At 47.7% G+C, this 27,204-nt stretch overlaps 6 protein-coding genes across 6 annotated transcripts; 2 read left to right on the forward strand and 4 right to left on the reverse strand.

Annotated features, from left to right (window-relative positions):
* Positions 1 to 86: 86 nt before the first annotated feature.
* Positions 87 to 1,420, reverse strand: B0H65DRAFT_484886 (Threonyl/alanyl tRNA synthetase). Its single transcript, XM_062827675.1, has 2 exons — positions 1,317 to 1,420; positions 87 to 1,262 (listed from the first exon to the last, which is right to left on the reverse strand). The coding sequence occupies exons 1-2, from the start codon at positions 1,317 to 1,319 to the stop codon at positions 447 to 449; spliced, it is 819 nt and encodes a 272-aa protein (XP_062686604.1). The 5' UTR covers positions 1,320 to 1,420; the 3' UTR covers positions 87 to 446.
* A 542-nt stretch (positions 1,421 to 1,962) lies between these two features.
* B0H65DRAFT_40287 (Alpha/Beta hydrolase protein) lies at positions 1,963 to 4,117 on the reverse strand. The gene has a single exon (XM_062823794.1). The coding sequence runs from the start codon at positions 3,804 to 3,806 to the stop codon at positions 2,229 to 2,231; it is 1,578 nt and encodes a 525-aa protein (XP_062686605.1). The 5' UTR covers positions 3,807 to 4,117; the 3' UTR covers positions 1,963 to 2,228.
* Positions 4,118 to 4,410: 293 nt separating this feature from the next.
* On the forward strand, positions 4,411 to 6,129 carry B0H65DRAFT_451213 (uncharacterized protein). Its single transcript, XM_062826042.1, has 2 exons — positions 4,411 to 4,970; positions 5,042 to 6,129. Exons 1-2 carry the CDS (start codon positions 4,656 to 4,658, stop codon positions 5,762 to 5,764), a joined length of 1,038 nt encoding a protein of 345 aa, XP_062686606.1. The 5' UTR covers positions 4,411 to 4,655; the 3' UTR covers positions 5,765 to 6,129.
* Positions 6,130 to 7,289: 1,160 nt separating this feature from the next.
* Positions 7,290 to 7,743, forward strand: B0H65DRAFT_40305 (uncharacterized protein). Its single transcript, XM_062823796.1, has one exon. It carries the CDS (start codon positions 7,394 to 7,396, stop codon positions 7,664 to 7,666), a length of 273 nt encoding a protein of 90 aa, XP_062686607.1. The 5' UTR covers positions 7,290 to 7,393; the 3' UTR covers positions 7,667 to 7,743.
* A 593-nt stretch (positions 7,744 to 8,336) lies between these two features.
* On the reverse strand, positions 8,337 to 13,052 carry B0H65DRAFT_40309 (uncharacterized protein). Its single transcript, XM_062823797.1, has 4 exons — positions 11,595 to 13,052; positions 11,468 to 11,539; positions 11,188 to 11,406; positions 8,337 to 11,135 (listed from the first exon to the last, which is right to left on the reverse strand). Exons 1-4 carry the CDS (start codon positions 12,613 to 12,615, stop codon positions 8,587 to 8,589), a joined length of 3,861 nt encoding a protein of 1,286 aa, XP_062686608.1. The 5' UTR covers positions 12,616 to 13,052; the 3' UTR covers positions 8,337 to 8,586.
* An 8,810-nt stretch (positions 13,053 to 21,862) lies between these two features.
* Positions 21,863 to 23,005, reverse strand: B0H65DRAFT_563800 (uncharacterized protein; the record flags this gene model as incomplete). The annotated part of the gene is made up of 3 exons (XM_062830239.1): positions 22,672 to 23,005; positions 22,392 to 22,627; positions 21,863 to 22,122 (listed from the first exon to the last, which is right to left on the reverse strand). The coding sequence occupies exons 1-3, from the start codon at positions 22,785 to 22,787 to the stop codon at positions 21,863 to 21,865; spliced, it is 612 nt and encodes a 203-aa protein (XP_062686609.1). The 5' UTR covers positions 22,788 to 23,005.
* Between the last annotated feature and the right edge of the window lie 4,199 nt (positions 23,006 to 27,204).

Below are 27,204 nucleotides of genomic sequence, written 5' to 3' on the forward strand. Positions count from 1 at the left end.
GGCAGTCACGTCTTGGAAGTTGTCGACCGATGTCGTGACCGTTTGTACATTATTTCCCTTGTATTGTAGGCGTGAGATGTCCATTAGTTGTGCAGCACGACCCACATTCCACTAACCGTAGCAGCTACCCGTTGGGGAGTGGAGTCAGTTCTGTCTGTTCCCCAACTCTGCTAGGCCTTATCGGCAGGGCACTGCTGTTGGCTTCATGTCTGCACTGCCCCAATGCAAGTCGAAACTCCATCATTCATCACCTCTTGGGATGTAGACCCAACTAAGAATCCCTTCACCATGACCTTTGTACGCCATGGATACAACTCTGATGAATGAGCCCTTGCTCATGTGCGCCCTCCCTATCTGCGAGATGCAAACAAGACTGTTATCATGAAAGGACGCTGCACATGGGAAACCATTGGCAAAAAGTGTTTTGTTGATGGACTTGGTCCACCTCAATTCACAGCATAAGACACCCTCGAAGTCCCCTTACTCCTCGAAATCTTCTTCACCGTTGTCTTCCCGCACAAATCCGTGGTATCAACATGCGTCCCACCGCACGGATACACGTCGGCGCCCACAATCTTGACCACCCTGAACTTCTCTCCCGGCGGCGCCAAGCTCCGATCGGGAATCAGCCTCTCCAGCCCGTTCTTTCTGAAATCTTCCTCATCCCAGAAATCCACCTCGACCGGCATCGCCTTGTCAATGTATTCATTCACCTTCTGTTGTATCGGATCCTTCCATTTCCCTTCAATTGAGCCCTGGAACTCGCAAGCCGCAGAGTCAGGGAAGTGTGACGCCTTCAGCTCGTCGAACCCGGGAATTTCCTTCTCGAGCCAGTGCCGGACTGCGGCGCCTAGGACGTGACCCGCGGTGTGGAGGCGTGAGTACAGGAGGCGCTTTTCCACGTCGATGGATTGTTCGACCGTATCGCCGACTTGGAATCTGCTGGGAGAGGAAGAGTCGAAGCGGCCAAAGTGGAGGACTTGTCCGTCGTTCACAGCGTCCATGCGGACCATGCTCACACGAAAGACGCTCTCATTTCCCTTGGTCATGACGCCTTCATCCGAGGGTTGGCCGCCTCCTTGAGGGTGGAAGATGGTCTTCTCGGTCACGACGGCGAAGTCATCGTCTGTGCCTTTCTTGAAGAGAAGCTTGTTGGCTTCTTCCAGGGCGGAAAAGGGCGTTATCGCCGAGACCACAGCTGAGAGCTTGTAGAGCTTGGCATTGTGGTGAAAAGCCAAGTATGTTCGTGCGGCGGTGCTGCCCTGTGCGAGTGTTAGTGCTCAGTCCGCGCTGTCATAAGGGGATCTAACACTTGCCATTTTGACTTTCGGATCACGGTTGAACTTCAATCTTTTTTTTTGCCAAACGCCAAAGTTGGTAATCAAGACTTGGATCCGACTGCGTTTTTATTCACTCTTCCAACAATTGCTATGATGCCTTTAAAAGATGTACAGTGTGCCGGGAAACCGATTACCTCTACTGGCACAGCGTTACAACGCCCTGTGGAAGACATTAAACCCGGGCACTTTCTCCACAGGCGGTTGCTCGTTGCCCTGGACACGGATGGGCCCCTGAAGATCACGATGGCTTCACAACAATCCCAATGGGGACATTACACAATTCCCCGATTCTTCGATTCGAAAGCTATCGGACATTGTACCACATCTATATTCACATACACGCCGCAATGCAGGTGACATCCACTCAAATCTTCGAGCACAACTTCGGTTTCAAGCGAGACACGGAGTTGTAAGGTTTCAGAATAATATACAAGAGGGTGTCATGTCCGCAGACTTCCGTCGTGATAGCTTCATGTCATGTTCATAACGAGATGGCAGGAGTTAAAAAGGTTAAATCCGGTTATCATTTGCTCTTCTTGGGCTTGATGTTACTTATCCCCGAGCACCGGTGGTGCAACTCGGTGATCCTTGGGTCGTAATACCTGATGGATCGAACCTAGTTTTGTTGTCGACGAGTACGGTTACACTGATGGCATTGCAGCTTACTCGAACACCTTGTCTGTGGGTGATTACAGATCACAAAACCATTGTTTACACGTTTTGGGGTTCATGGCATATCGGGTAGTCGACCGGGAAATAAAGATGGATGAGCTTGCGTATGGTATAGCTCAGGGTCTGGATTCCCGTCTTGCTCCGCTTATATTACGGTAGCTTCCCTCCATCTTCGAAGTTAAATCTCTGGTATTATACAACGTTTCCCCTTTTTATTCATTGCAAAAAGTTCTTGATAGCTCCTCCAACATTCTTCACGTCTAACAAGAACGTGTCATGACCAAACATGCTCTGCTCTTCGCTCAACTCGTAATGCGCCACGTTCCGGTTCCCGGCCAACTTCAGCGCATCGGCAATCTCGCGCTGTTGCCATGCTGGGAACAGGATATCGCTGGCCACACCCATAACCAGCGCCGGGTGGTCCCGCAGGGCAGACAAGCCCTGGATCAAATCCTCGGGGGGCTTCGAGGAGTCTGACTGTGTGACCGGCTTGGTGTCAATTTCTGCGGAGCCCCCCGACTCAGGTTGCTCCTCGTAGGGCTTGTCCGGCAGCGTCAGGCTGCAGGACACATTCCCATTTGATGCGTAGACCCCCTTATGGAGCGACTCCAACCGCTCAGCCCGTCTGGTAGCCGCATCCTTCTGGCACGAATGACCCAGGTCGAACAGGTCCATGGCCTTGCTGACGTACAGCAAACTATTGGGGTCGTATGTCAGGCAAAACTTCTCTCCCGCGTGGTCCAGATAGGTCTCGATGAGGAAGTCCGGGCAGAGAGCGGGTGGCTTGCTGGGATCCGCCCTCCTACGGCCGAATCTCAGCTCCCACTCGGGACCTGACCGGTAGGTCACAGTCGCAATCTCGCGCGCCAGCTTCATGCCAGCGTGTGGAGGGACATTGTCATAGTAGAATCCTCGGTTCCAGTTGGGGTCCATCATAAGAACTTGTCGCTGCGTGTGGCGCATCGCAATGCTGTATGGGTGACTCCGGGCGCAGCCGCTGATGGAGACAATGCGGCCAACACGCTCGGGGAATAGCACGCCGGCAGCTAGCGATTGCATGCCGCCCATACTGGATCCCACACTGGCGTACAGCTTCTCGACCCCAAGGTTGTCCAACAGACGGAACTGTGCCCGCACCATATCCTCCAGCGTAAGTATGGGAAACCTGGTGGCATACCGCTGCCCATCGGCCGGGTCGATGCTACTGGGTCCCGTTGAGCCGTAGCAGCCGCCAAGAACGTTTGTGCAGATGATGTGGTATTTATCGGTGTCGAGGGAGAGGCCGGGCCCGATGAACTTCTCCCACCATCCGGGCTGGGGGTTGGCTTGCGTAGAGTGGGCGTGGGACGAAGCTGAAAGACCCGTGTGTAGCAGAATAACGTTGGACTTGTCGGCGTTCATCTCGCCCCACGACTCGTAAGCGATGTCGAACTCGGGGAGCATGCCGCCCCAGTCGAGGAGTAGGGGTTCATCGCAGTGGAAAGTCTGGGTGGCGCCGGCGACGTAGGATGGCTCGGGGCCGCTCGAGTCGGAGCGCTTCTTGAGGGTTTCGGACCGGGTTTCGAGAGCGTCAAGGCAGGGGAAGGCCATGGCAGGGTTGGAAGCGCCACTGCGTCGGGGCGCCTGTTCGTGTAGGCATCGTTGCTGTTGCTGTTGTGGTTGAGCTCGGGATAACCGCAGTCCAGCTACCGCAGCAGTTCTGGATGACTGTGATGTCGCGGGGTTGGAGGATGCATGGGACAGGGCTACCGAAGCCCTCCGCAGTGACGCGGCGATCTGCTTTTGAGACCGCATGGTGTTGATCTGTCCTGGAGCTTGTGTTGAAGATGTTGCTACCGGCGGCAGACACAAGCACCAACAGGAACAGATGACTTATAGCGCAAGCGTGGTGATGTTGGTAATTTACCTTGTTAGTAATTAAGTCGGCACGCTACTGCGAACCCGGAGCTCATGGTGGGGAGAGAATGGAGCTTGGTAATCCAGTTAGCCGTCGAATCCGGGGAATCATAAAGAGGTTGCGGCAAATCCACAGGCCCTCACTAACCCCATTCTGCCTTCATCACGATCGGGATTCGGGACATTGTTGCAGTGTTCTTAGAAATCTCGACGGCGCTAACATAAGTCGTCATTTCACGTGCTGCCCGGGCGCGGGATGTTGCGCGTTATGCACCCCTGGGGTGTGTTCAGAGTGGTTGCCGGACCCTGTGAATCCACCGCACTGCGACCATCCGGAGGCCAGCGGGAAGCCCCCTGTCACGCCTGCCTGACGCCAATGTGCCTCCAAGACGGGACACTGCGGGGTACGACGGGTGATGTCACTGGTGCAACCGCACTTACGCTGCCCCACCATGACCGTCCAGCTGGCAGCTGCTCACAACTTCACAACCCTTCACTCTTCAGGTTCCAGAACCTTGACGACCCATCAGTCTTGGCCTAGGTTTCCATTCACTGTCTATCCCCAGGTTGGACATTCACGACCGCACTCCTAGTCTATTCTTGGTATCTTAACTTGCTTCCTATTCACTTTTATTCTGCTCCGACATTTTGCAATCCTTCGTATCGCATTCGAGGTTTCCGGGAAAGGTTAAATAGTCAGCAGCCCCGAACACTCATCGAGAATCGAATCGAGACCCCTTCGTGCCAATGGCCTTTCTGTCCTCCATATTCAAAACACTCACTCTGAATATGGTCAACCCGCTGAGTGCGGGTGATCCCGCACCCCAAGACCAAGATGACATCGATCGCTCTGCGAACCCCTACCTGCCGACGGCCGTGGAGGTAATCATCGTTAGGGCGATGCTGGAAAAGGCTCTTCAACTACCACCCGAGATCATTAACAGTATCATCGATCATGCCGAGTACTGGCCCCACACATCGACTGTCATCGACTACAGTAATTTGCCCGATGGACAAAAGGTTGTCCCGGGAGGAGAATCCGAAAGAGAGAACGCCTTCTTGGTGAGCTTGGATGTCCCCTGCAGGGTATTGGGTCTTTCTCTTATACTGACCTGCCCATCTTCGACAAACAGCTGCGTACCCTTCCTCTCGGTTTCGTCAAGCCGCCTTCCTCGTTCTTGCAAAACGATCGCAACCGCCAAGTCCCACTCGAGCCGATTCCTCGCGAGCCCAAAGAGTTCCCCGTCGACACCTACCAGTCCCGCATATCCCCCACCCTCAGTCACCCATGCCGCAAGATCAAATTCATCATCGTCAGCCACGACCAAGGCTGGGGCGGCGAGCGGCATACCCGCCGGACTTACAAGAACTCTTATACCTGGTTCGATATCGGCCTCGAACGGTGCCTCCAAACCAGCGACGCCATCAACAAGCCGACCTTTGATCCTCAGACCCTCTCCACTCTTATTCCAAAAGTGCGCGAGGTTAATCCCGAGGATGACAGAGAGCGCCATGTGCAGGGAACGCACACTTTCGATTTTCCACTACACCCCGAGCAAGATACTATGATCCAGTGCAACGAGGTGGCTAATGGACAATACCACCAGTACGAAGTGGAGTGGAAGTGGACCGACGACATGTCCAGCGCTGATCTTTTCGACAGCGGCTATGGTTGTGAGGAGGGCCTGATTGAGAACCCATTGCCCAAAATGGGCCGCGGCCAGGCGACGGGCGACGGGAAATTCGTGAGGGACTTGAAGCTCGGTGATGTGGTCACTGTCTGGGCCAAGGCGAGGTTCGGAGGCTGGGCCAATTACATCAAGCGCATCCAGGTGGATGTTTACTGGGTTGTTTGAGGTGACGAGCAAGAGAGTAGGACCAGGCTTTTGGTTTTCTGGTCGTAGATGCTCAGTTATATGTGGTTGGCGTTAGGCGCTTCTGGAGCGAGCGTTGTCCTCTCTCCATCTTTTTTTCCTCATGCGTTTTGTATTGCATACACCATTCATTTTTTTCTCCTAAGGAATGGAACAGGGACACGAAGTCCACGAAAAAGAAGGATAACGGAACAAGGAGGATAACAGAACAAAAAGGCCATGATTAAAGACAATCATGGAATGGAACATCACAGGGGGTTTGCTCTAGTGCTTTACAGTCAGGTCACCATAGGTTCATAGGCGCCAATCAGTTCATCAACTTTAATACCTTTAATGAAGCTTCACTCCTCACATACCTCTACATAGTGAATGTATTCGTAATCATTGATACAGCTCTATAACGGGTCCACGACGGTCCGCCCTGTCTCGTGTCGGTACCTTCCTTCATGTTTTTTCGAAACACATGTCCATCATCGCTATCACTGGACCAGGATGTGTGCACAATGGACCACAGCGGGATGAAGCTTCCATTCTGAACGATGTCTCGCACCGGGACTCTTGGCCTGCCATCACGAAGACAAAAGACATCTGACGATCAAAGAGGTTCTTGAATCCTCACTCACTTCACTCTAGCTTGTGGAACAGCAATGCCAATGGCCTCGAAAGGGCGGGGATTCTTCCCTCAGGGCCAGGAAACTACTTACCAAGAGATGGATAATGGCCGGCCAAACTCGGATTTTGCGCACTAGACTATTATACATAGCCAACGTCACAGTCACAACCTGTGGCGGGTTGTCTGTCGTATTTGGTCCCGGAAACAAAGATATGTCACCTCCTTAATATCTTCATATTTTATATGACTTAATTCTCGTCACTACTGTGTAGGTATCCAAGTAAGTATCTATTCTAGTTTCGTTACCTCTTTGAAGTTTCGAGAGATTTCTCGCACTTCCTAGATAATTGCCCGGTGGTGTCCGAGGAACTCTCTAGGGGAAGAATCTGGTACCATTCATAACGGTGTACTCTAGTCAAGTCTCGAATCGCCCATCTGATCTGTGGCGCAGGGTGGTTTTGGGTTGTTGATGTGTAGACCGCAAGATCATGAGGTTAGTCCTGGCGTTCTATCTTTGCGTGGCTCCTGTCTGGTTTGTTTTTGCGTTGTTCATGGTTCTTTTGTTCGAGTCCGTGATCAACTTTCTTCAAATCACATACCCCAAGACAGGACAGAGAGATGGAAGAAATTTAGATCTTTTTTTACCATTTTTTTCTTTCGTTTTTTATATTTGCTTTTTGACTACTTTTGTCTTATGCTCTTTCGTCGTCGTCTTCTTCTTTATTCTTTTTACATGTTTGCATTGCCATTAGCCCAGAAACCAAGCCATTCAGAAACCAGACCAGTATAACCCAATGAACCAAACCCATCCCTTCCCCAGATTTGCTTGTATCAATTCAATCATCCCTTTCTTTAAGTTAAAAGAAAAACACACACCCGTTTCCACTCCCTTTCCATGTTCTAATCAAACTTTGTATGTCGAACTTTGTTGTTCGCTTCTTCTAGTATACTCTGGTATCAAATGTGAAACCAAATAAGCGCGCAAGGAAAAACGGACAATGAAAATAACCCGAAAACTTGCTATATTCCTCCCCCTCCTTCTTCCCATGCGTGCTCAATATCACCTTTTTTTCTGTTCGCTTCTTTCCGTTTGCAAGCAACGTCTCCCTCTAGTCCCCGCTTCCCATGTTCCGAATGGTGAACTGCTGACAGCATCCTACATGAACTCTGAAGTGGTGATAGCGAGCCTGGGCTTCAGAATCGGCCTGGCCTCAGAAAGACCCCGCGTCATTCGGATGCAGTCATCATTCCCATCGGAAGTACGTCCCTAAAAATAACGGGCAGGAAGCCCCTCGAGTCGAGGGGTGGGTTTGCGGCAAAATAAATGAAACTTTCCGAGGAAGAGGGAAGAGAGGGAGAGATGATGTAGAGCAAGGAAAGGGAAGAAAAAACCTCCAGATAGAGCAAAGATATCATTCAGGCCGGTCAATGATGCGTCGACAAACAAACAAAGAAGCCACAGCATGATCCCAAATGAAGTTTTGAACCCTGTGCTATAATCTTTAAGCTTTCCGCCTGCCCGCCATGTTTAAGAGAGACGCTCCTCTGTAAATGCGTTCGAATGTGTGAAATGCAGTGTATATGGCCTAAGCCAACCGATACCAACGATGACAGGAATGACATTAATAAAGGCCAAGCAGGACCGAACAGAACCCTCCCAGTTCCCCCTCTTTTCATCCGGACCAAGTTCATCGGTCCGTCCTAGGACTGTACACGATACAGCCTAGTCGTTTCGCTTTTATAAAATGAAATAAAGACGCTTTATGCTGATGTATCCGCCAGTTTGGAAGACTGCAGATAGATGACTCGTTCGTGGAAGACAACTGCCCGTTGGAAGAGCTTGACCAGTCTCCAGTGGTGTTGTGGAGTCCGAAGGGTGATCAGAGCGGTGACCATCCATAAGACCCTCCATAATTGAGCTTAGTCGTTGAGCAGCAGCAACATGGAAATGACAAGCAGGTCCATCTTCAACCAGGCAGCATGTGCCATCCGAGCTTATGCTTATAATCCTGAACTACATGTCCAATATAGGGCCTAAACTTCCGATGGACGAAGCCAGACAAGGATACGTATCCAAGAAAGCCATCGTCCCAGATTTCGAGTGCTCGGATGCAACGCGCGGCTAGTTTTTCGTCCGACAGAATGGAACTGGGAGTCATCCCCGGTTCACTATGCCGCGCACGTTGATTGATCAACCGCCTCTTCGGTCCCCGTCATTTTTGGGTAACTGCTCGCTCTGGGCGAAAGTACTCGCGGCATGTTTCAAATCGGCCATGCCCTTCTTCCGAGGTTTAGACTTTTGCCAGTCACTTAACCCCTCACTCTGACCCTTGTTCCCATTCCGCAAGTGTCCATTGCCCCTGGAAGTGCCATTACTTCGCTGATCCAGAACCGGTGAGCGGGTCACAGAGTCAGGTTTTGCTGCAGGACCTGCTGGCGGGGATTTCACCGGCGACGTCTTCTGTCCTGATCTCCAGTTATCTGAACGTTCTGAACGGGACCCGTTTGTAGACTCAGGAGTTGGCGTGGAAACAGCTAGCGAGGATTCATACTTTCGCATGAGTGTGGGTGATGGTGTTCGCGCCTCATAAACCGGTGAAAGATGCTGCAAATCTTGAGAGACCCCAAAGCTGCCAGCAGGAAGGTCAAGGGGCGCTATCCCGTTCTGCTGTTGCCGAGCTATTGATCTCATACGATCACCATTCGGAGGAGACAGTCCAGGCGACGCAGTGGTATCGCTAGTCATTGGCGCGTATGGAATGCCAGGATGGAAACTGTTGGCCATTGCGATGCGCTGCTGGAATGATGCGTCCCCCATGTTCTTGGACGAGGCTGGAGACCGGGTAGCTGTAGTACTATTTACAATTACCGGCCGGTCCGGGAACTGAGCGGGGTTGTGTCCAGTGGCAGTGGGTAAGTGGAAGTTGGTCGGCTCGGTCCACCCCCCATTGTAGAACCCTTGGTGGATGTAGAGAGGATTCTCATAAGTCGCATCTTCCGGTACCGGAGGCTCTGCGACGGGTTGTGGGTGACGAGGGACACTTGAAGCAGGTTTGGTTTTGCCCATCGAGCCGTTGACAACCAGAGGCCCACGGCTGGGAGCGAGCTTGCCATTGGTTTGCGGAACAGGCGCCGACGGCGCAGAACTATTCCCAACTGATGGGGTCCTGCTGTGGCCCAGAGGCGAGGGAGACCGTGAGGTGCGCTTCATTCTTCTGTCAAGGACCGACTGAGGCAGCTGGTCACTCGACAATCGGTGGCGAGTCTCATTGTCGAGCGTCAGTTCACCAAGGGAGGGTATGATGCCGTGAGTACCATTCGCGACGGGGCTGGAGCCTCCATGCATGAAATAATGGTTGTAGCGCGAACCATCATCCTCAGGCGGCGAATCGGTCACACTGTTGGCTGACGCAAGATCGATATCCGAGTCTATCGCTTCGTCTGGCACGTAATGTGGCATTGCCATTCGCGGGTATGGGATAGGAATTCCAACTGAAGGCTGACTCGTCCCTAGATAACCCGTCATGTTCTGAGTAGAGGCCGTAGGGGTCCTCGATGCTGGTTGGGATTGCGACCTGAGCGCACCGCTACCAGCAGAAGCACCGGACTCACTAGCCACAACATTTCGATGGAGGCTTCGCCTATACTCAGACCCTCCACCAGCTGTTGCAGCTGCCGTCACAGGGGAGGACGGATATGTCTGTAGTGCCGGATGGAAATAGGCGGGATTCTGCAACGGGAATGCGTAACCGTAGAGTAGTTGCTCAGGCCGTACTGGAGGACTCGTCGGGAGATTGTCAAAAGAGTTCGTCCGAGACCTATCGGTATCCTGTGAGCCGCCTGCCCTCGTCCTATTAGCATGGGCGAGCAACTGTTGTTGATTTATCTGCTGTGAGTGCGCGAACAGCTGATATCGGATACTATCTTGTTGCTGCTGGTGCTGCTGTTGCTGTTGAGTCAATGCGCTGAGCTGGGATGCGTAGACCTCGGCAGGTATCCCGTGCTGGTGATACCACTGCAGAAACTCAGGAGCAGCCATCTGCCCTGGAATTCCGGCCTGCACATAAGTTGAAGTAGGATCGTGTGTCACACTCGATGAGCCCCGGCGACCGGCGTTTCCGTTCCGATTGTATTGTCGAGCGTTTCGAAAGCCGCCATTCCGAGGGTTTCGACTCGAGTGCGTCTGCGAAGAGCTTCTAACCAAGATTGGCCTTGATGTACTGGCTGGTTTCTGGAAGATAGTCCTTTCCTCCTCCTTTGGGAAGACGTATTGCTCACAGCATTCCTCGAATTTGCCGTCGGCAATCAGTTCGAATGCCCGACGTAGCTCCATGTGGAGACCCCGGAAAGACGTGTCGTCGGCTGTATTCCCAAGATTGCGAATGGTGTTGAACGGCTCCTCCACGCAGAGCATATTGTTAACACCAATATGCCAGCGTTTCTCAACTTTACTCAGTAGCTTGCCGGTTCGTATTGACAATGCATACTTGTCGTAATCGAACTCGTGTGCGTAGAATCGGAAGAAGTTGAAGAGAAGAGCCGCTAGGCTGTCCTTGTTCTTGTCCCCAAAACCACGCAACTTGTCGATGTCATCAGCAAAATCGCTCTTTGTCCCATCTGGCCTAAGAAGCTTGAGGCTGTCTTTTTGGTGAAGTGCTGGGAGAACTGGAGGGTCGCGTAATTGTAGAAATGCAATAGTCAAGCATATCCATGTATACGAGCTTAATGTGCCACCAAATGCTGTGAAAGAGTAAGCGAATGCATGGCGAAGAACGGACACAGGGCGACTGACCTGCATCATTTATTATCCTCCTCCTTGTCCAATACTTGATGATCATGGCCAAAGGCCGCACGCGTTCGTCAATTTCGACGTACGTACGCACCATCCTGGTATTCTCCAGTGCCAGTGTATTGTTGACATTCATATCACATGCTAGTTGGAGCTCGGGATCCCATATCTTGACAATTGGTACCTTTGCTGACGAGACACAAACGACCTTTTCCATGCCATCTGTAAGGACTGAATCAGTACTTGAGCCACAGACACGCTGTTTCAACGAGAGAAAACTTACGTTTATGAAGTAACTCAGCGATCATGCAGACGCTCTCCAATTCTTTCCATGGAGTTGTGATGCAAATATCCACTGCCAAACGTCAACATTTGAATCTCAGCCGCATAGTACGGAAAGGTGGACCAACCGTCAGAGTCGTCAGAACACAGCAGATTGCCTGAAGATCCGAAAAGATGTACTTGAATATCGTGTCCAGGCCACTCATCGTTTAGTATCTTCTCCAGCTTTTGTACCAGCTTTTTCCTCTTACGCTCCACCTCTGGAGTTGGTATTAGACTGTCATAGAGTTCGCGCAGGGTGGTTGTGAGTTTCGCCTCATGGTCCTCTGATAGCCTGCTCTTAATCTTGTCGGGATCAACCGGATCCAGTCTATCCGCTCCGATACTGTATGGCATTCGTCGTCTAGAGAATGGAATGGCGGTCTCGAAGCGACAGCCCCCTAACCTGGGAGGCAGCGGCCGAAGTGATGGCACATTACCATTTGTCTCCGAATATGCTGAACGGGGCGAATGGTTTTGTGTGGCGCCAGGGGATGGATCACGGGACTCGAACGAGAATTTCCTAGCATGTTGATGAGGCGTGGACGGTACTGAGCTGGTTACCGTAGCTGGGAGGTGATTCATCTGGTCGGTTGGGAGCGGCGGTCGGGCAGGTAGGCCGTGCGGACCATTCTGATCTGGTTGTTTCTTTCCCGACATCTTGACTGACTTTTCCTTTGCGGATGTTATAAGCACGCGTTCGGCGTTTTCTGTGTGCTTGACTGGCCTATTCCCATGACAGCTCAGGACGCTGAGCTTCCCCTGCAAGCCGTCCTTGGTCGACACCTTGGAAGATGACTTCGACCGCGCGGCAGGTTGAGATTGCGTCAACGAAATCGCAGTCGGCAATTGTAAGGTGTTCAGACCACTACCGCCTCCTCGGCTGGAAGAGACAAGCCTGTTATAGTACTGGAGCTTGTCCTGAGAGATGCTCAAGTGTTGCGGGAGCAGAATCGGCAAGAGCTCGAAGTGAGAGGGAAAGTATGCAACGACGGACTCTGGAGCGTAAATCGAGGTCGTATTCGATAGCGCAGGTTCGGCGGGTAGACGCGTCCACAGGTTCGTCTGATAATGATGCTTGAGTTCAGCCGCTGTCGGCTGGGCGTCCATCAAAGGTTATGGTCGGGATATGCTCTCGGTGCAAGTCCGGCCTGCGGTTCAGATCTGATGGTTGAACGGACGCGGTCGACACAATGCTTCTGATACGTAGAAGGCACGCTGATAAATGTACAGACGTTATGCGCTTTGCTCGTTTACTAAGGCAACGCGGTTAAAGGTTATGTACTCTTTGGTGACGCTTCGTCTATTTTCCAACGACCAACTGGTACCTGGTACGTTATTGCTCGCCGTCAATGCTTTGGCGCAGACTTCAAAATCGCTTCCAGAGCCAAGTTTGCAAGCACACGTCCTTGTCTGAAGGTTGAAATGTCCCACGACAACTAACTGTCCACTGTAGCGAGTCTCGTGACGACAACCTTGGGACCTGGTTTCGAGCTCCAGGATAGCCGTTCCAGACACCAAACCCCTTATCCTGGTCTAGAAACGATCGCCGCGGGAACACCCTGTCGCACGTTGCTGACAGGTTCGAGAACGGGGTTATCGAGAAGAGGAGGACGGGGTCGAAAGAGGGTCGGGGACGAACGGGGGGACGGTTGTAGGTCGGTGGACGAGCGCGTCAGGTCGAGAAACAAGTCGTGGATCAAAGCAAGGTGTTGCGAGCCGGGAAGATCAAGGCTCAACGACCGATGACCGTGATATCCGAGCGAATCTGCGAAGATGTGCACACTCGGGCGCGACCGCAGAGTAGAGTGGACGTGTAAAGGCAAATGTGCGCAAGTAGGGTATCAAAGCTAGAACATTCGGGAGGTGCTCGGCGTCGTTCGGACGGAAGATCTCTCGAATAGCGTAAAAGAAATAAGGGTGAAGAAAGGCGTGGTGGGAATAATCGAGAGGAAACGGTTCCAAGACGACGCGTTGAGGGTCCCTAAGAACAAATGCCGGTGAGCCCGGGATTGAGGAGCAGAACCAACCACAGGCGGTCTTCGTGTCGACAGGGGGAAATAGGGAAGGAATTGATGCTGGCGAAGGGCGAGCGATCGATCCCGAAAGCAGGCAGGCGGTCGAAGAAAGCCAGTCGCCGACGTTGTCGAGGATATGTGGGAGAGGTAGAGCAGCAAAGACGACGACGAGACGACACCGACGAGTGGCGGAGTGGTGGAATAAAGGGTGATGTCGGTGCTCGGTGCGGTGCGGTGCGGAAATGTAATGCGTGAGTGGTGGAGGAGGAGGTGCCTCGAAGTGCCTCTACCGCTTCGCAGTTCGCTTCGCTGAACCTGAGTGGGTGGTTGTGGGTGGGCGGGAAGCGGAAGATCAGTTGAACGAAAGCGCGGCTCCTTGGTTTGGACGAAATTCCAATCCAGATGTGCAATGCCGTGGTGGGTGCAGTGCGAGGTGAAGTGAGGTAGGTGCAGCGACAGGTCAACCCGGCCCTGAATCGACAGGACGGGAAGGAGGAGGTCAAAGTAATGCGATCTGACCCTGAGTGCTCTGCTTGGATGTCAGAGGTGCAGAAAGAGATACCGACGAGTTCAAGACTGGAAGGAGTCGAAAGAAAGAAATGGTGACGGCAGTCGGTACCTTCACAGTCGCTGTGTTTCGACGGGAAGTGGGAAACTGGAACTGGGCGCTCGCTGCTTTCCAGTCGCAGTGCAAGTGCCACCCGGGTCGCTAGTGGTAGCAGTACACAGTCCCTTTACCTGGATGGAGTCACTGACGCCGGGGCTAAACTCAGCATTGGTCCGCTCCCACCTTTGATTCGCTCATTCGCTGCTCTCCCTCGACGGCAACCCGTTCACGCCGTTCCCCCATTCAATATTCCCGTCTCGTACTCGTCAGGGCTAGAAGCGCCCAGTCTGACCCCGTGCTGGCACGGGGTCAGGCAGATGGATTCGCGAAATTTTCGGTACTTCCCCCCCCATATAAATTAGCGCTGTAACCATGTCACACTGTTTTTTTGAAAAATACTACATTCGTGCATATAATATCCGTTAACCCAGTAGATATCCCTATATTAGATTAGTAATTTAATAAAGTAGGGTCGATATTATTATTAGGAATTCTGATAATTTCAACATTACCACTTTCTGGCATAGTGTTTTGAACTATAGAGTCCTCTACTATAGAATCTAATTATATACTAGAGTCCTACTCTCTAATTAGATTAGAATTGGAGAGTTCTTAACTATAGCCTAGTCTATAATAATACGTACTAATATTAACCTTACATAGCGCCTTGATATATTCCTCCTATATTAGTCCCTAGGACTAATCTTCCTCCTCCTCTTTAAGTAGGAGAAGATTATCCTTATCCTCTTTATTCTTAATAATTAGCTCTTTACTAATAACGAAAGCGGTAATAACTTCTTTAACGATACGTTATATAGGTTTAACGTAGATTTATAGGGTAATAGGTTTCGGACGGTCGCTAATAATACCCAATAGAGAGTGAGAACCATATCCTTTTCTAATCTACCTAGCCGCGTAGCCTCTACTTAAATAGTATCCCTCTTCGCCTCCTAACAATACCCCCAACGTACTCGCCATATAGATTTATATTATTCAAATAGCCAGTTCTAATCTTTAATTTTATTTAAAATTAAATTAATTATTGTATTTTACTCTATACGCGATTTACTAGTAAATCGTAACTTAACTCTCTTATTTTAGCCTTTATTCTATTATTCGGTTTTATACGCATTAAATTACCTTTATAAGGCAATCTGTTTAGTATCGAAATCCTTCTTACCTTAGTATAATTTCTTTTTAATATATAATTCAACTTTATAATACTCGTTTACTACTATACGAAGACGAACATTACTAACCTTAATAGGACTAGCGCGAATAATTAGATAATTAGTTATATGATTCTCCTTTTAAATTACTTCCTTTAATTGCCTCCTCTTTTTGTATATTATACTTCAATATTAGCAACCCTTATTAATGCGATTACTTTAATAGATTTATCATTCTTAAATATAATGTACTTTATAATAGGATTACGGGGTATCTTTATTACGATTAATTTAAGCAACCCTTATTGAACGTACGTATTATACTTTAAAATTGTAGTTATATTAAGAGGGGGTATTATTACTTTTACTTAGTTCTTCTCAGTACGAAGTATTATACTTGTAAGAAGGTTCGATTGTTTGCAATTTCCCTTAATTTAAGCTAACCTTCCTCGTTTTTAATTGTAATATATCCTTTCTTTCTTTTTAATATTTTTGGGTTGGTTGTTAATATAAGGGGGTTTTATAGTTTATTAAGTACAACCGACGGTTTATGTGGATAAAGATTAGATTTTGCTTATGTAGATTTAATAATCAATTATTTGAAAGATTCGCTTTTAATATAAAATAATTTATTTAAGAACGTAAGTTTAGTATACTTTACGTTGCTATACGTTATTGTGTTGAGGATATTTTTCTAATGATAGTGCTTGTAGATTTGAAATACCCTTATATTGAGTAGTTGAAGAATATAAGTCAAGTAAGGGGGTAGTAGAAAGAAGATAACGTTATTTCGGCGGTATCGTTAGTAAAATTCGATAGTATAGTAATTGCTATAGTTATTTAGTAGTAAGAGATGTTTTTCCTTTTTGTTGAGGGGACGAGAGTGTTCCTCCTAGTAATTAAATTAATTGAAGGTAAGTTAGTTATTAATATAATTATTGGGGGGAGTGGCGATAATAGAGTAACCATCGAGTCAGTTGTCGATATAGTTCTCGCTAATATTTATATTAGGGAGGATAATAAATATAGGGACTATACGGTTAGAAGTAGAAATATATTCGATAGTCGTTACTAGTTTACAAACGTTTTGATTTGGGGTGTATATAATCAGTATTTTAATCTACGATTAAATAGTATGGGATTTGGATTGTATACCGATTCTAAATCCAAATTTATCTTTATTCTATATATTATTTAATATAATACCATTCTTATCGACCGTCTCTTTCTATAATTTAAATACCTCCTCTATATTAATTCGAGATTAGGCTGCCTTATGTACCTACGCTAGCGATTTTATACATACGGATTTAAATTCTAATTGAATTATAAAGGTATAAACCTATTACCAATTAACGTCTATTTTACGATTGTTAAATCGAATAAATTATTTCGTTGCGTATATAATTTCTTGGTTTATAATTTTACATCCTATTTAAGTATTAAAATAGTTAGTTAACGAATAACGATAATTGTAAACGAATAACGACGGTTATAAACGGCGGGTACGAACCGATAGATATTTGCGTATTTATTTAAATAAATAACGCGAATTCTTCTTCCTTAGTTAATTTCTTTACCCCGTTATTTTATAACCGCGGTTTTACCCCTTTTGACTAATTTATAGTAGCGTAGTAGCTGGCGTTATAAATTCGCGCTGAGGTAGCGACGCTTTTAAAATTTCTATTCCTTAATGTGCTGATAATAAAATTAATACGCTATTTATTCGAAAGATTGGCGAGAAGGTTACTAACAGGCTCTATAGTATACAAATTTATATAAGAGTAACTTGATTATTAGTAGAATGGATATGGTATGTGGAATAGAAGTTGGGTGAGATAGCGTTGGGTGAAAGTATTAGAACGCTACTCGCCGTTTATTACGTTAATTAGAAAGGCGGTGACGCGCGCTAGCTAGTCAAAATTTATATTAGTTATATTATTTATAGTATCAAACGTTAAAATACCTTCAATTTCAACGCTTTTAGAATGATAAAATGAACGTTTTGGTAGTTGATAATGGATTCAAATAGTTGTGTAAGTTAAGGTTACTTAAGGTGGGTATGCAAAAAAACGAATATATATTGATTTGCTAACAAAATTGCAGGGTTGGCCATGTACTTGGATTTTTTCGCGAATCTATCTGCATTCGCGAATTCATCTACCAGACCCATTGCTACGCAATGGGTCTGTGAGGCGTTTCTAGCCCAGACGAGTAGGTCGGTCCCAGCGGTCCTTGGACCCCATTCGAGTGTGCGGTGGTCCCCGGCTGTGCCCACAATGAGCGTGCCGTCCATTACGCAATTACAGCGGATTACCGACCGCCTATCCTTACGGTACCCCGGACGGGAGGACATCAAGCGCCATGGGATTGGTCAAGCTTCGATGACGGTGCTCGGCCACGCTTTCTCGGATGTGTAAGTTACCGTAATTTCATGATCTTGGAGCCCCTTTGCTGCCCCCTCGACCAATCAGCAGCCTTGCATCGAGAAGTGCGATCCGTACAAGAGCGCAACCACATGCCCCCGCTGGAGCAGAGCCAAATCCGACCTCAGAAAGCCAAAGAAACACGCAAAATACACACTGTGACACTGGAACTGCGACGAAGAAAGACAAAGTGCAGCGTGCGTGCAGGGCAACAGTGGGCAACAGGGCTTTGCAGAAAAGACCGAATTCACAAAAACCCGCGCGACTTTTTTTTTTTGCAGAATTTGTCTCTTGACTGACCGGCCCTTCCTTTTACCGTTATTGAGTCACGAAACAGAACGACCTACGCACCAGCCAGGAAAACGTATCCGCATTTTTTCCTGAAATCGCCAGCTGCCGAGCCGGAAGGGACAGGAGCGCAAGCGCGAGCTTTCGGGGTTGGAATGTTTGGAAGGTACAAGGAACGCAGGTACCTCTGCGGCTTTGTGGTCCAGTGCCATGCACGTCATAGTCTCCTTGGCTCTACCTGTTCAGCCAGTCCCGTTGCATTATCTCGATGCTCCGAGCCCCTTTGAATGTTGCCCCTTTCCAGCCTGGCATGTCACTCGCTCGTCTCTAGCACGCTTCCTCTACAATGTGCAGAGTTTCGGCTGGCATAAGCCCGATTATGACCCTTTGTTAATTAAACGCTCGACCTCAGCGCGTGGAATAATCAGAACCGACGACAGTAGTTGAACGACATCTTTTTTCTTATCGGACGACCTGGCCACTGCCCGTCTTTGGATGAACAGGACATGGGACCAGATGCAGTGGGGCTGATCAATTATGATGGTTGTGGTTAGAGGCAAGTGATGGTTCTTTGCGCCATACCTGAGAGATCCATTGTTTGCTCTTGCCATAGAGGCATTCCCATTCTCCCAAATGGGGATTATCTCTTTCTTGCTCCTGCCCGTTAAGTACAACGGTTGCTGTTCGAAGCGGTAGTCGCAGGCCTGGCCCCCGGCCGTTCTTTTTGCTCCTGCCGTGTCCAGATGCGATGTCGCCAGACCTGCCAGATTTCCCCGCCCATCCCTTCCTCATCAAACATGAATCGACCCTTAATGTTTCTCACATCAAATGCTGGTTGAGAAGGAGAAGCCTGTGAAGACAGCATGAACCTACCCACGATTCTTTGACCACTCAACAACCATCTGGACCGCTGACTGAGCATATAGATCGATCTACCTGTTCGGCAACACGAAAGTAATATCGATCAAGAAATGAATGCATCCCGTAACTTATGCACATCCCTTCTTCATGATCACCTTGATGACCCCTAATTCTTGGTGCCCGTGTTTTATAAGCCCGAGGCGCGCGCCTCCGACTTGGACGGGGATCCCTTTGTCCCCACGAGGACGTCACTACCCCAGACTCGACTTGGGCCAGGCCGTTTGACCTCCCCCTGCCCCGTGCCCCGTGCCTCCGTGCCTCGTACCCCGTCGAGCCCCCGCCCTCGGCGTCCGCCCGCGCAGGATCTAGTGGCAGCGGGCATCTCAGATCCTCGACTCGTCTTCGCTCACCGGCCAGGCATCAGATGTTTGCCTGTACCTACCGGGCATCGCACAAGGCTTTTGTTTTGCTGGGCCCTTCTCCTTTCGGTCGGTATCACGGACTCGATACATTCAACAGCTGCCCCCTGGCCCGGTGCTTTGCAGATTCAAGTTTTTATTTTCCAGCGTCCCGAGATGGAATTTAAGTCTCGCATCAAGATGGTTGTCAACGGCAACTGCGGCTTTTCACGGCGTCCTTCACAAAGAGCATGGGCTGTGTCTCCAATGCCGCCAGGAAATGGACACCTTGACATCTCTGCAATATCCCAGCTCGTGCCCAGCACACTAATGCTGAGGGTGCATGCAGTAGTGTCTCTGGGGCTGCCTCTTCAAGATCCCGCCTCACCCGCCGCTATACTGTGTGCGGCCCAGCTATTGTCCTAGTTGGAATTGGGTGTGGGTATGCCTTGCTCCCGTCATCTTCAACTCACCTCGGTCACAGTTATTGTTGTCATCGTCCGTCAGCCGCCGCCCGACAGAGGGGCGAATTTTGAAGAGATACCATTCTTTTCCCATCACGGTTGCCTGGACATCATGTCCAGTGCTTCGGTCGAAGCGAAAGCCATGTCGAGGAGCCGTCAAGTTGGAAAAAACCATCATCACATCCGAGCAACTGCTACAGCCTCGAGAGTTGCACAACACACCTTCAACGCCAATGGCCTTATTGTGCTTTTCCCCGATTTCGAGAAGCAAGGGGGCTGATGGAGGGGTCAGAAATGCAAGGTTGGCTAGTCCAGTCACCCGCGGGTTACACATGAATACTCGATGACCCTAGCAGTCAGGAGAGTTTCTGTTCGTAAACAGGGCATCAAATGTTTGGTATCAAGTCATTGTTCTTCTGTACACTACCGCACAAGATACTTGGGACTGGGCTGACAGACGTCCAGACCACGGAAATGTGCGGTAACACTGCGCCAGCGCTTGGAACGTTGAATGCCTGCTTATTCACGGTCAGCTTTACACACTAAGGCACCAGAACAGGTGTGATCAACGAAACCGAATCTGGTCATGATAGCCTCAATATCCTCAAAGACCGAAGCCAGGCTGCTCTTCGGCACACCTAGGAAAGCATGGGAGCGGCCAACGGGCGCAACATGGACTTACCTCACTCATACCCCCTAATTCGGAACACGATGTGCGCCCCAGTGAGCATGCCGAAACGAAAAATACGACCGCGGCCAGAGATCAAGGCACTAATACCTCGGTGATACGAAGCTGAAGGAATGCATTCCAAACCATACGTATAACCGTAGGTGCGGTTCCAAAACGCTCTCAATGCCGTCATCAGCATTCCACGCCTTTGGGTTCAGGTATGAAAACCCGAGTTTTGACAGTCTGGCAGGCTTGTAGGGTCTCATTTCCTGAACTATTAATAACTCCGGATATATTGCAAGTGCATCGAGTACATTGATCTGATTTCTTGCATGGTAGATGTAACTAAGAGCCAGTCTTCGATGACAACCACCCAAGGACGCTCAAGTTGCCTTGCTGAAAAGGTGAGGGACAGATCATGCAGGCGGCCTGCTCGGAGCGAGCCGGGGCACGCTACCTTGGTGGACGGGAAGTTTCCCGGGGCCCCACCCCTTGGCTCCGGTCTAGAAGGACCCACAAAAGCCCGGGGTAGTTCCCGTCCGTGATCCACCTGATGTGATGTCCAAGACAACGTCCCTCTTCGCCCTTGGTTCCCCTTTGTCGTCAGTTCTGGCAGAAACCTGCAGCTGATATTTTTTCCCTTTTTTCTTTCTTAATCGATCTCTACCATCTGTCCCTGTCTCTCGGGTTATCTTTTATTTCTCTGGTGTTGTTGACAGCGCACGAGTCCTCGACGATCGACGGAGGTGCAGCTGTAACGGGAACTATCATATGTAGCCGCACCACGACATCTGATCATACAAGGCATATCCGCATCTTGTATGTCCATCCACATGTCAGGAAACTGGCAGAGGCGCTTCGTGCTTCACAGAAATGTTTGATAGTTACGACCGTCTCGTGGGATTGGCTGAACCAAAGTTTGGAAAGTCACATCGTCTTGAGATTTTTCTCTCTCTTTTTACTTTGAACGTCCTCAGCTGAATGAATAACTCAACTAGACAACAGCCTTGGAATTGGCATTTTTGGTTGGTTGACAACGCCTTTTTGGACGGCGTTTCTGCAATACATCGTCTGGCTGGTAAGTATACCGGCTTCGGCTTTTTGTTTGGCCCTCGAATCAAGCATGGAGGTTTGACAGTCAGACAGCCACCGACGCGTGTTCGGGATCTATATATCTCCTTCGGGAAGTCCACTGCGTCATCTTCACCTGATTTGCCTTGATTTAGTCTGCAGTCCTCATTTGAAAAACTTCTCTGAATCAGGTGCAAAGAAGCTCTCTGATGGTCAAATGAAAAGCATACTGCGTACCATCTAATTGAATGGTTAACAGCGATGTTTGTCGTTCGTCCGCCTGTGTCGATCCCAGCACAGCACATGTCAAGCCCCCACGAGATCTCGTGGCAGATGCGAGATCGCTCATCACTCTCTGCCCATCACTTGCTTCCTATCCCGGGTTTCAGGTTTGCGTTGGTGCGATCGGCACGCCCTCTTCTCTTTCCAGAAAGCACAATATGAACATGCCCACAAGAGAGCAGTCAGCGAAGATACACAACAGATGGAGGAGTGGCTGCATGAAGAATTGGAGAATCACAGGCCCAAAGGCCAAAGTTACCAAAGCAGAGAATCGCTTCTTCAAGAAACGCTCCGTCCAATCGGAAACTTCGCGGTCTATCCAAATCATGATCACCAATGCTCCATTATCACTGGGACCTGCAACTATATACCTTGCCCAGTAGGTATGCTAGTGTACATGTCTTCAAGCACGTGGCATGGCAAGCTTCAGCCATCACCGTGCTGGATCCTTGCTGTTCATTTTCATCTCGTCATAATTATCTCCTACAGAAGGGGGGGACTCTTCCTTTCCGCCACTGCCATCCCTTGCGAGAAATGGTTACTTAACCCGAGAACACAAAAGAAGCAAATCTGAAAGGGTCCAGGAACCGACGGCAACCCCAATTGGTACCACTCAACACACGGTAAATTACCCCGAAAATTACGGACTTGATTTGCATACCCCTGAGTTTCCAGACCACGGCGTGGTGCACCTTGACCGCGAACCCTGTCATTCATTGTTTGTAAAGAACCAGGACTACGGCAGCCCGGCAAGGACCAGGGCCAGGGCCAGGACTCCCTTAAAGATCTCGAGACCCCTAAACTCTCATGTCCTCGGAAATCGCCATTGCACATGCGCTTTACGTCCTTGGGGATATATTTATCCCAGCTGTACATGCCAATTCTTCTGTCTACATACTGCTGCCCACGTACCATATGAAGCGAGCAGTTTCGCCATGTGGTTTGGTTTGGTTTCGGTTTCGTTTCTTTGATTGTCTCGCTAAGAAGCAGACTTTATCCGTTCCAGAACCCAGAAGTTCCAGTCCCATGTTTCGTTCATCTCTTGGCTTTTCCTTAACATGGCTAGGGAGAACTCAGAACGTAGTATTCAGTTCTCTCGTTAATGAACGGCAGGGTCAGGGTTGATGTGGTTGATGTGGTTGTTTATCTCCGAGATTTCCTTTCTCGCCTTGTGAATGAATCCGCTCACATGTTGGCTGCTCTGGCGAGGACCTGGGATTTTCTTTTCCTCTTTTCCCATTTCTGCTCCTTTTTTTTTTTTTTTTTTGTTGAAAACCTTTCGTGTCACAAGAACATGGGAATTGTCTCAATGTACTTGGCCATGTTTCAACGTACTATATTGTTTCTTACCTGAAGCGTTACGCTAACAGTTACAATCCACCATCTCTCGGACTCTCTTGAGTGTCGATACTTGGGTACGGTGAGCGAAGCAACATCATCACACTAGTTATTCCTTGAGTGCGGTGCCCTCACATATGCTCAGGCGGCCACACGCACGAATATTTTTCCACGGATTTTTTGTGAGGCTGGCTGGCTTCGGCCCTCCCTAGATTCAGGAGACCTGATATGCAGCACGCCCCCTCGACGCCGCTCGACGCCTCGCAACGCCCGTTTTCCCACTCCCCGCAACAATTGTTTAAATGTACAATTGCAGGTGGCTTCTAGCTTTCTGAGCCATCTTACACTTGTGACGTAGTTATCATCCGTTTGCAAATCATGTGTGTGTGTGTTTACATATTTTTCAGCAATACCAACAACAACTCAAGAATTCCTGGCACGCCTCTCCGCGATCAGGCTATCTCACAGCCGCTGCCGCCGTGGTTATGGTAGATTAGCAGGTTTGATATCCAACATCAGGCCCAGGCTCAGACTCATCAACGGCTTCAGTTCCGGATCATCGCCCGGATCAATCGATGATCAGGAACGGTAAAAGCAGGGTTACATGCAATACGGTGGTAATGGTGGCTGCCACTGTCGTCATCGTTGTCGATGACTCCCCTGTCTCGTTGTACGTGCATGTTTGGCGGAATGTTTCTTGCTTAGAGCCTAGAGGTACCGAGTGAAGTTGCGGTTGTGTAACCGAGGGGAATATGGAGCATGGAAGATTCGATGTCGGTGGTGTACCGCTTTTTCTCACTCGATACGGTTTCACTCAACCGAGCTCAACTAGGTATAGCGCCGGTTATATCTGGCTTCGACCAATCTTCTGGTGAGTTGATGCGGGTCGCAGGGTTTCCTGGGAACGATCCAGTAATAGGATTGGTTTGAGTGAAACCGTATCGAGTGAGAAAAAGCGGTATGACGTGAAGTCGTGAACCAAAAAAAAGAAGAAAGAAAAAAAAAAAAGAAAAAACCACGACGGTTCTATGGCAATACTGCTGGTGTCTTGCGGTAGCTTGTGAAACCGTATCGAGTGAGAAAAAGCGGTATGACGTGAAGTCGTGAACCAAAAAAAAGAAGAAAGAAAAAAAAAAAAGAAAAAACCACGACGGTTCTATGGCAATACTGCTGGTGTCTTGCGGTAGCTTGTGAAACTGGGGACTAGATCTCGAACTTGCCCGCGGTGTATGCTTGGTAATTGCGGAGACAACTGCTTGAGAATGGGAGCTGAACTACCTACCGGTGTGAATTTAGCGTTGCTATACCCGAGTGTCCGGGGCTGGAGGGGCGCCCTCCAGAGAGAAGATGTGATAGTAATTGTCTGAGTGGTAAAGGCATGGAGAAGTTGCACGTGGAGTCATTCGTGTCGATTGATAATGGAGATTGGTCCATCCGTTGAGATTTCCCTTCACTACCTATGTGAGCATACCTCTACCTATTCAAGATGCCGTTTGCTGACTAGTACCGTCCTGATTCAAGTTGTAAAGGAATGTTGAAGTAAGAGAGTGAGAGTCAAGCTGATCAGAAGTTGTGTACCAAGGAACCATACCTCAGGTACGAAGGTGTACACTTATCAGTTCAGATTCAAGGACAGTACCTAATGCTTCATGATCAACCGCCTCATGGGCGCACATCTTCAGCTTTGTTAGTGGATGGTCTTGATACACGTAGTTGGCCAGGCGCAATCATTGAAGCATAGGGTTTCTCTTACACGATGAGCTTGACTTACCGCACCACCCCTTTTGCCTTGCCGCACTATATTTAACTTGCCGCACCATATGTCAGCTATTATAATTACAAGCCGTTTTCACATAGAAATTTCAGTATTTTCAATGTTTTTGAACATCATAGTGCACTAAGTTAAGAAGGGTGCGCCAAGTTAGCAGGGTACGCCAAATTATTTGGCGATATTTTCTAATATTAAACGAATAATATTCTTATAATATTTACGTAGTATTACGGCTCTATAAGGCTCTATACAGCTCTATAAAGCTTAGCTAAGCTTCTTACTCTATAACTAGAGGATTCCTCTAATTATTGCCCGGCTATACTCTATGTAGATCAGGGTCCTTTACGCAATTTCCTAATGGGTAAATCCACTTCTCCTCCTCATCTACTACCTCATTCTCCCTCCTTCTAACTATTGCCCACTTCCTCCACTCCGTTATAGCATAATCCAAAGTAATAAAGTACTCCTTCTTAATATTATCCCTATTAATAGAGTTTAACGGTGAACTTAGCAATGAGCCCAGCTCTAGCTCTAGAGTAGGGCGTTTACAGGAGGTATATATTAGGCAGCTAAAGGAGGCGGTTAAAATTAGAGCCTTACCTTCCCTCCCTTTACTTAATCCCTTAAATCTACCCCTCTTACATTTCGGCACCTAATCTAGCTATTAGGTATTATTATTAATAATAATATAATCCCTATCGCTAACCGCCTTTCGCTCGTTAGCCGCCGCTTCTTTACTAGCCTTTTTATCAACCTTATTTAACGCTTCTAAATTAGGCTTAGAAATTTCGATTTGAGAATAATCACATCTTATAGCATTAGGTATACAATTACTTCTCTTAACTTGAACTACGCTGCGGGGACCCCTCCTACTAGACGAAGCGGGCTTTAGTATAATTACTTTATTACTAAACGGACTATATTAGTTCTTAGGGCGCCCTTTAGGAACCGCTTTTGTTATAAATACTATACGAAAGTAATAATCCTTATTATTGAGAGCCTCTTCCAAGTACTAGAAAAGATTATAGTCGGTAGTATTAATTAAGGCTTTTTTAGAGTAGCCCTTATTATACTACTTTAATACTTCGTATACGTAAGGTAGCCTATATTAAATTATAAAAGTACTATTGCAAGTAAATAAATTTTAGGGGTAAAGATTCTTCGTAGTTCGTATAGTATTAGAAGCCTTCTTATACTCTTTTATAAATAAGTTTAACCTTTAATTAGTAATCCGGAGCTTATAATTACTTAATTAATCGATTTTGAAGTAATTGCAATAAACCAGGGAATTAGAAATAACGATACCCTCTTTATATAGATTGTACCGCTTTTTAATAATTATTTTAGTTATATAATATATTTTATTGAGGTTTGTACGCGTTAATAATCCCTTTACTTTAATATTAGCATTAATCGATTCGTTTAGGAAGGTTATTTTATAATTATAATTAGAGAGCCGTTTAATATAATAATTAATTTACTCTTTTTAATAGGGTATAATTTCATCGTTAATATATTTAAATTGTTTTAATTAGGTATCCTTAAAGTTGATATCTATAAAGCATTTAATCTTCTTAAAATTATATAGATTGTCACTAAATATTATATGTTGCTAATACGTGAAGAAAATAGTTTTCGTTTATATTATTTGGGCGGAGAGGGAGTTTATTTTAACCTGCGTTCTAGTAGTCGTACGGACCTTTTAATACGCTCGCTAGAACTCCTCGAAATTTATAGTATTTGGGTCGAAATCGTTATTATTACTTTACTAAGGCTAGGTAAATTGAGGGGGTTAAGAGGAAGGCTGGGAGGAAAATTGGGTCGATTAGGTTAATTATAACCGATTTAACTAGGACCCGCTACGCTCTCTTTAGAAGTTGCGCCTACCCTTCTAACTACTACCTTTCTTTACTTTCGCTTTCTTCTCCCCCTTTTAATACTTTTTAATAGTAATAATAATATTATTATTAAGATATTATATATACCGTCAGCACTTTATATTATTCAAGGTAATATTTAGCGTAGCAATAAATTAGGGATCGCTATTTAAAATAATAATATAAGGCTTCCTAATTTTTATATCTTTTATTATATCTTATAACTATTTGAAATATTATTTAAAACCCTTTTCCTTTTGCTCGATATTAATTAGATATTAAAAGATTAGGATAATTATATATATAGAAGTTATAATAACTTTTCTAATTAACGGCTTGTAAAAGCGCTTAGTTTTATAAATTATATCGATTATTAAAACGCTAGGGAATTGCTTCTAGAGCTTAAATTGCTTTATAAGGACCTAGAAAGCGGTATTAAATATTTGGTTATTATCCTCG

Source organism: Neurospora tetraspora (assembly GCF_033439725.1).
Source record: "Neurospora tetraspora strain CBS 560.94 chromosome Unknown B0H65scaffold_1, whole genome shotgun sequence".
In the NCBI taxonomy this organism is placed as follows: Eukaryota; Fungi; Ascomycota; class Sordariomycetes; order Sordariales; family Sordariaceae; genus Neurospora; species Neurospora tetraspora.

Coding starts and splice junctions, on each gene's coding strand:
- B0H65DRAFT_40287 (XM_062823794.1), bottom strand. CDS start 3,806: ATGCGGTCTCAAAAGCAGATCGCCGCGTCACTGCGGAGGGCTTCGGTA.
- B0H65DRAFT_451213 (XM_062826042.1), top strand. CDS start 4,656: ATGGCCTTTCTGTCCTCCATATTCAAAACACTCACTCTGAATATGGTC. Junction 4,971..5,041: donor AAAGAGAGAACGCCTTCTTG/GTGAGCTTGGAT, acceptor TTCGACAAACAG/CTGCGTACCCTTCCTCTCGG.
- B0H65DRAFT_40305 (XM_062823796.1), top strand. CDS start 7,394: ATGAAAATAACCCGAAAACTTGCTATATTCCTCCCCCTCCTTCTTCCC.
- B0H65DRAFT_40309 (XM_062823797.1), bottom strand. CDS start 12,615: ATGGACGCCCAGCCGACAGCGGCTGAACTCAAGCATCATTATCAGACG. Junction 11,407..11,467: donor CGCTGAGTTACTTCATAAAC/GTAAGTTTTCTC, acceptor CAGTCCTTACAG/ATGGCATGGAAAAGGTCGTT. Junction 11,136..11,187: donor GAGGATAATAAATGATGCAG/GTCAGTCGCCCT, acceptor ACTCTTTCACAG/CATTTGGTGGCACATTAAGC.